Raw genomic sequence first — 10,727 nt, forward strand, 5'->3', positions numbered from 1 at the left:
CAAAAAATGAGAGAAAATGTCTGACGATGACATAAAATCTTGACTCTTGAATCTTGAGTTTTTTTAAAAAAGCCTCTGTGCTTGGGGCTACGCAGCTAAACCAGGAATGATGATGTGAATTTCCCTTGTCTATTGTTCGCAATATACATGAAATGTAATTAAGGTCTCTTTTCACTGGTTAATTACAGCACCATTAATGAAGGTATTACTGTTAGTTAATAGACATCCAAGATACCAGCCACAACGTGTCAATCAGGAACACCAGAATAAGTACAGTCACAAAAGCTCTTGTAATGTAAATACAATGTGTGTGTATATATATATATATGCCTGACTGTTTATATTCAGACAACCTTCACTGTTACGTAGTTCAGCTTTTAGGCTTCCTTATCCGCGTAGTGGAGGAGGCTAATGCTGGGATGTTTAAGAAAACACTTTGACTATTCTTACCAAAGGGAGTACTTGTGTTTTGTCTGGTCACTCTGTCTCCTCTCTTTATGTAGTCACAGAAATGTTCGTTTTGACATCTGTTGTTGCAGATGTTATATAAGATCATTTTTCATGATGCTATATTTGGCCCTTATCTGAACTTGTATTCAAATTTGTGATATCACTGCCTGTGTTCTGAGTAGAACTTAGAAACGATCCTGTTTGGTCCCATTTTGCCCTCTTATAACGAGAAGTCTGGAAATGTAACTTGGGGCACATTTGTGTGTGCTTTGAGGCTTTGGTTTATGCTGACAAATATGTAAAACATATTTAAAGAAGGCAATGATGGCATGTTTCTATGTTCTCATGTACAGCCCTTTTATATTATTACTTATTGTTTTAAAGATTGAAATAAAACAGAATTGTAGTAGATTACCCTGCCGTGTGTCTTGCTTCCTGGAACCGTAACGATCAATAATGCATGCTTGTTTTTTCACTGAATTACGTTCACATGCTCTGAATATGAGGATGCATAATTAATGTGCACTGAAACCACGGTGTTGTTTTTCCACACTGGCAGCAGAGGGAGCGTTGGGACCGTCTCCTGGGGCACAGTGTAATAATGTTCTACACTGAAATGTGACTTTAGAGTTAACTTAAAACATTACTCGAACTCTCATTATAACAGGAGTTCTCATGTTAATTCTTTACAGTTGTTATTAGGAAATGCAATTAAGACTTTATTAATAATCTGTTATGTTTTTTTAATACTTAGTAAAAATTTATAAAATTTAGCTTTTTTTTTTTAAACGAGAATCAAAGATCTTTTCTTGACCCAAAAAAAGGGGGGAGGGGAAATTTTAACACCAAATAGAGTAATAAAAGTTTACAGTGAAATTTAACAAAACAATTAATAAAAAGGTGCTGGTTCGATATGCCTCATTATTCAATAAAGATTTTACCCTGCATTATAGTTAAGCAGTCTCTGGAGAAATTGGTCAAAAAAAACTCTACAAGTCCATAACTCTCAGAGCATGAAATGAAAACGTTTTTAATGACAGATGGAGAGTAGGATTCCAACACTTTCTTTTGACCCTTGATTCTTTTACAAACCATTAGCCACATGTTTGTTGTTTGCATTTGCTAATGTCTTATATTAATGAGCTTTCATATTTTGGAAGAAATGTATTACGTGTGTGTGTATACCTGGTATTCCCTACACTCATTTATATGCATTTAAATAAAAAACTTAACCCAACGGTTGGGTTTGTCCATATTTGACCCAAATTTGAGTTGAAACAACCCAGCATTTTTTAGAGTGTATGTTATGGGAACCAAATGTTCCCCACAACGATAGTAATGCCAGTAAATTTTGACCATATGGGGACTTTTTTTGGGGGTCCCCATGAGGGAACACAGCATACATCATAATTAAGTCTTGAATATCTAAAAATGCAGAATATTTCTGTGATGGGTTAGGGTTAGTGTAAGGGGACAGTTTGTACAGTATAAAAACCATTATGTCTATGGAATGTCCCAATAAAGAGACAGAGAGAGAGAGAGAGAGTGTGTGTGTGTGTGTGCATGCGTCTCTGTGTCAAATCCTGAAGACTCAAATAATTCCCGCTGATCAGAGGACTAAATTACATTTTAAAATATTTTACAATAAAACAGTTACATGAAAAAAAATGCAATCACATCATTAACAAGTACATGTCTTTATTATTTCATGCACGGTCAGTGACTGAAAAAGAAAGTAAAGTAAATTAAGTTCTTGAGACGTGGCTGCAATGAACCATCGTAACTGTGCTAAGAATGTTTTATCAGATATAACCATGAATATAATAACGGTAACACTTTACAATAAGGTTAATTTATTAAACATTAGTTAATGTATTAACTAACATGAATAACCATGAGCAATACATTTGTTACTGTTTTTGTTCATCTTTGTTAACGTTAGTTAATACAAATCCAGCTGTTCACTGTTTGTTCATGTTAGTTCACAGTGCATTAACTAATGTTAACAATATTTTAATAATGTATTAGTAAATGTTGAAATTAACATTAACAAAGATGAATAAATGCTGAAGAAGTATTGTTCATTCTAAGTTAATGTTAACTAATGTAGTTAACTAATGAACCTTATTGTAAAGTGTTACCATAATAACTAACACCAGGATCACTCAATTCCCCAACTGTCCGGCCCTCCCCAAGGGTCCTGTAGCCCACCTTAAATCTTAGACCTCGCGCCAGGCCTGACTAACACTGTACATATAGGCTATAATTAATAAGAAACATTATAAAAATGAATCTAATTATTAATGCACACAAATGGTATCCAACTTAGAACAGAAGAAAGTATCAACTAACAAACCACAGTGCAAGTTAATCATGAACAAAATGTTACTCCTTCAAAGCTGCAAGTGCCGGAATATCCCTCCATCCAGTTCATCTCGGTGCTCATTCCCGCACATAAATCCGTGTGCACACCACATCGTCGGCCCCAAAGGTCTGAGCAATGAAGACAAACAGAGAGAGAATGCCATGAACTCAATCATTCTTTCAGTGTTATTCACAGTTTATTTCGTTTACCATGATTCATTTGCAGTCATTAAGATGAAGGTACAGGAGCTGTTTTACGTTTAACTTTTGTATGTAGCTTGTTGAAATTGTGCATCACTGAAATGCTTTGACCGATGTATTGATCGAATTAAGAGGAAGTGCCTCTGACATCTCGATGCTGCCATTTACGAGTTTGAAAATCACACCAAAACAGAACTAGAGCAGCTGACAACACCATACACCATCTGCGCTCCAGAGCAGGACCACCTCACACACTCTTTTAAAAATGGTATTAGGACAGGCCATCTGGTGTGTGTGGCGGTGCCGTGGGAGACATTAGAGAGAGGAGTGTCAGGCCCCTACACACCGCCAGCATTCCTACATGTAACATGATCAATTAGACACATTTGCAAAGTATTTTCTGGGTCACTGCCAGTAACTTTGCTCCATGATGCCAGCATTTTGGTAATGTGTGGCCATTTTTACACAAAACACACACGCATTAATCATTAGGGTAAGGAAAAACAGATAAAGATGAAGAAAAGTTTAAGTGAGCCATTTATAATGAAGAGAGCTGCAATGCATAAGACAAATGGTTTATGAGAATAACACATTAATTTCAATAAACAAAAGCGCAAGTGCCATTGCGTATGCAACGGAACATTTTTAAAATAAGCTGCAGTTGGTCAAATACTTTGGCATGATTATTCAGCTCGTGACAAAACAGCTGGTCATGAATGGAAAGATATGCATCACTATCTTGCATTCAAAAGTCTGAAGGAATTGTGATGTGAGCCGGCTGCATCACCATTTCACTGCTCTGCCTAATAAGACACAGATGTGACTTCAACATGTCTTGTCTTGCATCATGTAATGCCACCAACTGTGTCAAGGTCCATTAGTGCATTAATGTAGACCAAAAATAAGACTGGATGCAAGTTGTGCTGTGTTAATGGTCCAGCGTATTTCCCTGTTGAGGTCATTTATTTAGCAATGACTTTCCATGAATAGGAGTACATAGGGCCTGAAATGGCCTCTTAAATCACTTTTACAACAAATGTGAAATACATTTCAGCATAAAATATAATGCAAGACAAAAGAATAAATGCATACATAAATAAATAAAATACTAAAAAGTAATATAAAACTATGCTGCAAATTTAGCTGTTACTCAGTACATTTTTTAGCACAACAGGGTGACTAGGAACATGAAATTGTCTAGCTATGACTTTCACATGACTACAAATATGAGGAAACACAAAGGCCAAATTCCCTTAATCATCCTTCACAATGAGTAAAACCAAAGAATATAGTTCTGATGTGCAGAAAAAGATTGATGAGCTTCACAAAATAGAAAGTGGCTGCAAGAAAATAGCTAAAGCATTGAAAATTCCCATTTTGACCATCAGGGCAATAATCAAGAAAAATCCTTCTCGCTCATCCAAAAACAAACTCCAGCATATTCAGTTGTCGGACACGACTGGAACTTCAAAAGGGCCCTGATTCTCTAGTCAGATGAAACTAAAAAAGAGCTTTTTTGGAAACCCAGAAGATGTGTATACAGTGCTTAGCATAAGTGAACACACCCATGCTAAAGTTGACTAAAAAGAGGAATAAAAAATCATCTTTTGGAAATTGATCTTAATGCCTTAATTAAAAAAATGAGGAAAACCCCAACCTTTAAGGACACCAATTTTCTTTGTGAATGAATAATGTATCGTAAATAAATAAATGTTCTTCCTTAAAATACAGGGTGCATAGCCTAAGTCAGGACACCCCTATGTTAAATTCCCATAGAGGCAGGCAGATTTTTATTTTTAAAGGATCCAGGACATCCTGATAAAGTTCCCTTGGCCGTTGAAATTTAAATAGCCCCACATCATCACATACCCTTCACCATACCTAGAGATTGGCATGGTTTTATTTCAGTTAGCCTAATAGCTGGTTTGATTTGCATTGAGATGATCTTATGGAAAGTAAGCCAAGGTGAAGGTTTCTATGGGAATTTAACATGGGTGTCCTGACTTATGCACCCTGTATTTTAAGGAAGAATATTTATTTATTTACCTTAGTTCAATTAGGACATCGAAGTAGCTTTTTTTAACCGGTCCGTGTCTTCGAAAAAACATTACTGGTGTGCATCTTGAGACCAAACGATGGAACTGACATATTTTAAGATGTTTCTTTCATGCATTTTAGTCTGGGACTCGGCTTAAGCCTTGTCTGTGATTATCACGAATAGTTCTCACAACAAAAATATGATGTTTGTGCTTCTAATGCTTTGAAAAAAGTATTGGCATACTAAAGTGTACTGCATTTTGCTGAAGAGGTTACTGAATAAAGCATAGTGAGCGAATCCAAAATTGGGCCTCGGTCATCATAACTTGTGTTATATGGAACCCTTATGAACTTTTAAGTTTGGCCTACACATATCAAACTACTTATAAATAGCATGAACTTTATGTCATGGCATGACTTTTTTTTTTTTTCATCAGCAAAATTGCAGAAGATCCATGTGATCCAGAAATTAGTGTCACATGAGGTTAGCTGCTACTGTAGGTTGTGTCCTGCACAAGATACCTTTATTGAATGCTCATTTTCATGGCACATATTTTCAGTGACCCATGTAAAGAATGGTAAAAAATCATTTCACAGTGTTTCACCATCACAAGTCTTTCCGAAATGCGCTTTAAAGTTTACAACAGATACTTGAGCGAAAGAGGAAGGCATTTGATGTCCCTCAGGGGCAGCAAAGTCAGTAAAACCTCCTCAGTTATAAGGCCAGTTTACTGTTGTCCATCTGGCCTATAAAAGACAGAAGGCCAGATGTTTACCCAGTGTTGCATTTTTTTTTAATTCCAAGCAAATAAATGAATATGAGCAGTTTATCACGAGTGTTAGTAATCGCAAAGCAGATTGAAACATGCGACCTTCAGCTCAGAATGGAGGGTGCCAGACACAGAATGAGTGATTTTTAGTAGTGTTGAGGGAAAAGTTCCTCACCAGCATGAGTTCGTTCCCTCTCAGCTCCCGTGTCCAGTACGTTTTAGGGCCGTTACCATCCACAAGGGTTTGCCTGCAGGTCATCTTGTTCTCTGTCTCCCATGTGACCAGGCTCTGTGGACAATTACAGTCTAACGGTAGTCTTTTGAAGATGCACGTCTGTATCTACATCTACAGTAGGCCTACTCTGTGAAAAAAAATAGTTCTTTCCAGGGAAGAACATTCAAATTATTCTCAGAGGAATTCTTCTGTCCATTTGCATTTGAATTATGATCTCCATTGAATGTTAAAGCCTCTTAGGCCATTGATTTGAGGGAGTGAATCCTAAGTAATAGGCTGAGGAGAGACGCCCACCACAGCTATACATTTTACCCTTCTATATATCCTCTACATACATTCATCTGTATTACTCACCCTCTCTGCTTAACTAAAATCTTGGATGACTAAATATACAGGTTTTATTTCATGTTTATTTTATTATGCCAGATGGCCTCTGCCAAATATCTAAATAGAAAATGCCTGGGTGTCGATTTATGTCAAAAACAGATGTTTATTTTGTGCCAGATCTGTGGTTACTTTTATTTGCCTGTTAAATGGCAGCAGTCATAAAGGTTAACTTGTTAAAAAGGACTTCCAGCACATGACAGCTCGGCCTGCAACCGCCGATTGCCCTTTCAGCAGCCTCTGATGGGTCGACAGGCTCAGAAGGAAAACTCAGTGCCCTCACGAAACACATCCTGTCATATCAGTGCTCATCAGTTCTTTAGTATGCACACATTATCTTATGCAGTTCTGGGTGTGATGGTGCAACCGCTTGAGTCAGAATCCCCTCAGATCCATTTAAATCCAGGAGATTAAAGGTGGAAGACATAAGGGTGACTGAAATTAGTCTAGATAAGCCTGCAGTGTTGCTTTGATGCGCTTGTGTGTCCTATAATCTAATTTACCAAACTATCTGTGACCTAAATAAGAGGTGAAAGAATTGTGTTTTGCTCTTTTGTTTTAAATAAATCTCTTATGTTCAGCAAGGCTGCATTTACTTGATGTATTCTATTTTAATATATTTTAAAATGTAATTTGTGGCTGTGATGTCAAAGCTGAATTTTCAGCATCATTACTCCAGTCTTCAGTGTCACACGATCCTTCAGAAATCATTCTAATATGCTGATTTGCTGCCCAAGAAACATTTGGGTAACACTTTACAATAAGGTTCATTAGTTAACATTAGTTTATGTGTTAAGATCTAACAATGAGCAATACATTTGTTACAGTATTTATTAATCTTTGTTAATGTTAGTTAATAAAAATGCAGTTGTTCATTGTTTGTTCATGTTAGTTCACGGTGCATTAATGTTAACAAATACAACCTTTGATTTTAATAACGTATTAGTAAATGTTGAAATGAATATAAACTAAGATTAATAAATGCTGAAGAAGTATTGTTAATTCTTAGTTTATGTTACTAATTAACCTTATTGTAAAATGTTACCATTTCTTGTTATATCATTGTTGAAAACAGATGTGCTGCTTAAACCATGATACATTTTTTCAGGACTCAGGATTTAATGAATAGAAATTTCAATTTCAAATATTTTGTGATATTATAAATGTCTATGCTGTCACATTTGTTCAATTTAATGTAGCTGAAAACAGTACTGACCCCAAACTTTTAAACAGTATTGTTTGTTATTCTTTTTAGGGTATAGTCAGCTGTCTGTACATAGTTCTTATGATTTGTCATCTCTCTATGCTCTTTTTCAAATGACAATATAAATATCGATCACAACAAAAGAAAACCCCTAAGCTGTATTACCTTGCACTTCCGCCCATCCACGGTCTCTTCGTTGAACTCTTGTCCTATCTGGAAATTGATTTCTGTGGTCCTCACGGTAGTGGAGGTTTTGATGTAGAACTGTTCTCCGTTCTGACGGATCTCCACGTGTGGTTTGGAAGCTGCTGCACAGGCCACCTTCCTCAGCATAGCGTTCACCCCTACATTACACAAAACATGTAATCATGTTTTGTGTACAAATGTGTCACTTTGCTTATGTAAATGTTTTCAGCTCTATGTCATTGAGACAGAGTGGATAAATGTCTCAAATTGAAAGTCTCCAATTAAAATGATTATTATACGCAATAAATAATCGAATAACTCCGTGAGCACTCATCACTCTCGACTGTGCTGTAATTATCCACTTTCATATAATTCCCTCAAGACGGTATACTTACATCATTTATTTGTATCTGCTGCAATAGATACTGGGGCAAAGGGAATATCTGATCTGCTTTCATGTTTTTTAATGTGTCTGATGTTCATTTTTCCAAGCCATAACTGGGGCAAAGCAAGCATTCATACAGCTGTGGTATGCCATTCTCTGCATAAATAGTTTGCAAGTGACCACAGAGTAAATTGTTATCAGCAGATGTTGGAAATAAGGAGTTGTAATGACAGGGTGTTGACTGGAAGGAATGCCACGGCTCTTGGTCTTGTATAGTGCCTACTTGGACAATGTTGAAATTAATCTAGGACTAATTGCACATTTTTGGACTACACAGGATTGTAGTGTAAACTATTAGGGTGAGTAACTGTTTGATCAGTTTCATAAATATTTCAATTCTCATTCCCCTCCATCCCAAAATTTCTCTCTTTATGTTTGGAAACAATTTAGAGGCTTTTCTGGAGAACTGGCATCAGTTTCACTCAGCATTACTTTATTTTTTGATTGGAAAATATGACATTTCTTGATTCTAATATGCACACATTTTTTTCATTAATACTTTTATTCAGCATTAAATTGATTCAAAGTTACAGTTAAGGCATTTAAAAGATTTCTACATTTTAAATACGCTGTCCTTTTGAACTTTCTTTTCATCAAATAATCATGAAAACCACAGTGTATCATGGTTTCCACAAAACTATTAAGCAGCACCAATGTTTTCAACATTGATAATAATAAGACATGTTTATTGAGCAAAATGATTTCTGAAGGATCATGTGGCACTGAAAACTGGACTAATGAAAATACAGCTTTGCCATCACAGGAATAAATTACATTTCAAAACATATTAAACCCAAAAACAGTTATTTAAAATTGTAATATTTTTTGTACATTATTAGTTTTAACTGTATTGTTAATCAAATAAATGCAGCCTCTGTGAACATTAAAAACGTCTTTCAAAAACATGGTAGTGTAAAGTAGTTGAATGGTAGTGTGAAGTTCTGAACAGACTTTGACCAAACCGTATTTGCAGGGGGCCTCGTAAAATGGTTATTGGTATTAAACTATTAGATTTAATTTAATTTTGAAGAAAAAAAAATCCACTGAGTGGGTTCATTTTCGTGCCCTTGCTAAATCTCTTGCTCTGTCTCTCTAGCTTTGAGAATTTGAATACGAATCCAGGCAACTCATGCTGCCAAAGAAACAAAAGAGACTGAAGAAGCAGTCCAACAGCCCGAAAATAATAGTGATTTACTCTTCACACTAGTTAATCCATGAATATGCTATTGAAGACGAAACAGCAGAAGAAGAGAGGATCCTGGACGCGGCCTAAACAACAGGATAAAATAGTCTAGTGCTCACCTACTACACACATATTGAAGGATAAACTGAGTGGATCACTTACCGAGCGCTTTCAGGAGTTCTTCAAAATGTTCACTGCTCTTCATCTTCCAGGTTCCAGCAAAATTAGGCATCTTGACCGGTTCCTTTTTATCAGTGTTACTTTAAAAACTTTTAAAAAACCTAATAGATTTAAATAGATCTCCAACCCTTTTTATTTTTTTCAGATCTAAGAACTTGTCAGTCTCTCCCCGTTTTCTTCTTCTCTTTCTCACACTGTCTCTTTTACTGTCTCTTTCTTTCTGTCTCTGTGTTACGCCTTCTGGACCACTGCTGATAGCAAGCATCTGTGACGTACGTCAGTGGTCCCTCCCTCCCGCCCAGATGGATGTAATGGCTTACAGGAGCCATTCTCTAGCGCTTCTCATTCATCTCACATCCTTGAATTCATTGCTTTAATACTATCCGAGCTGTCGCATTTATTCTCATAGAAAGCTCCTAAAGACTTTAAGTAGTCAGTTCACTCTTATAAAGTCTTTTAATCATTCTGCCAGTTCTGCAACTTTTGGATGAATATAAATGTAAGCAATAGGTTTCATTTTTTAAAAACCATTCCGAAGTGCTGAATATTAATTCTCTTTTAAACGACCTACAGCACATTTTAAAAACAACCCCCGAACATGTCCTCGACACATTTCCCATGAAGACCCATTCATCCCGGATCCTGCCTCCCAAGAGGAGAAGGACAGGAGCCCCAGGAGAGAAAGAGGGGCCCCAGGCTGAACTCCTCCCTCCCCTGCTCGACAGTCTGATTTGTTCCTGTCCCGATGTTGTTTCATTTATCTCATTTGACAAAGTGCCTTTGAGACAGCGGTTGATAATTAATGTAGAGAGAGGGCAGAGAGCACTCTGTCATTTCTCCAGGAAGTATCCAGGAGAAGGGACGGACCCATCCACTCGCTCGCACACCCTCATCAGCCACTGTTTGTCCCATCAATCAATTGATTTGGTATGGGCCTTTAGATTATGCTGTGTGTGAATGTATCTTTTCTCTCCTTTGTTTTTATAAGGCCCTGGTGAATGTGCCAATGTGTGGTCCATGAAAGAGACCACGCTATGCCAAGACCATGATGTGGAGGGCAATTGTTCCTCAAAAACCTGCAGAACGTT

The 10,727-nt window shown here is 36.8% G+C and overlaps 1 protein-coding gene across 1 annotated transcript; it reads right to left on the reverse strand.

Annotated features, from left to right (window-relative positions):
* Positions 1-2,697: 2,697 nt before the first annotated feature.
* Positions 2,698-9,729, reverse strand: crabp1b (cellular retinoic acid binding protein 1b). The gene is made up of 4 exons (XM_056242419.1): positions 9,622-9,729; positions 7,811-7,989; positions 5,998-6,111; positions 2,698-2,943 (listed from the first exon to the last, which is right to left on the reverse strand). Exons 1-4 carry the CDS (start codon positions 9,689-9,691, stop codon positions 2,893-2,895), a joined length of 414 nt encoding a protein of 137 aa, XP_056098394.1. The 5' UTR covers positions 9,692-9,729; the 3' UTR covers positions 2,698-2,892.
* Between the last annotated feature and the right edge of the window lie 998 nt (positions 9,730-10,727).

This window comes from Rhinichthys klamathensis, unplaced genomic scaffold (assembly GCF_029890125.1).
Source record: "Rhinichthys klamathensis goyatoka isolate OS25496 unplaced genomic scaffold, OSU_Roscu_1.1 h1tg000022l_1, whole genome shotgun sequence".
Classification (NCBI taxonomy): Eukaryota; Metazoa; Chordata; class Actinopteri; order Cypriniformes; family Leuciscidae; genus Rhinichthys; species Rhinichthys klamathensis.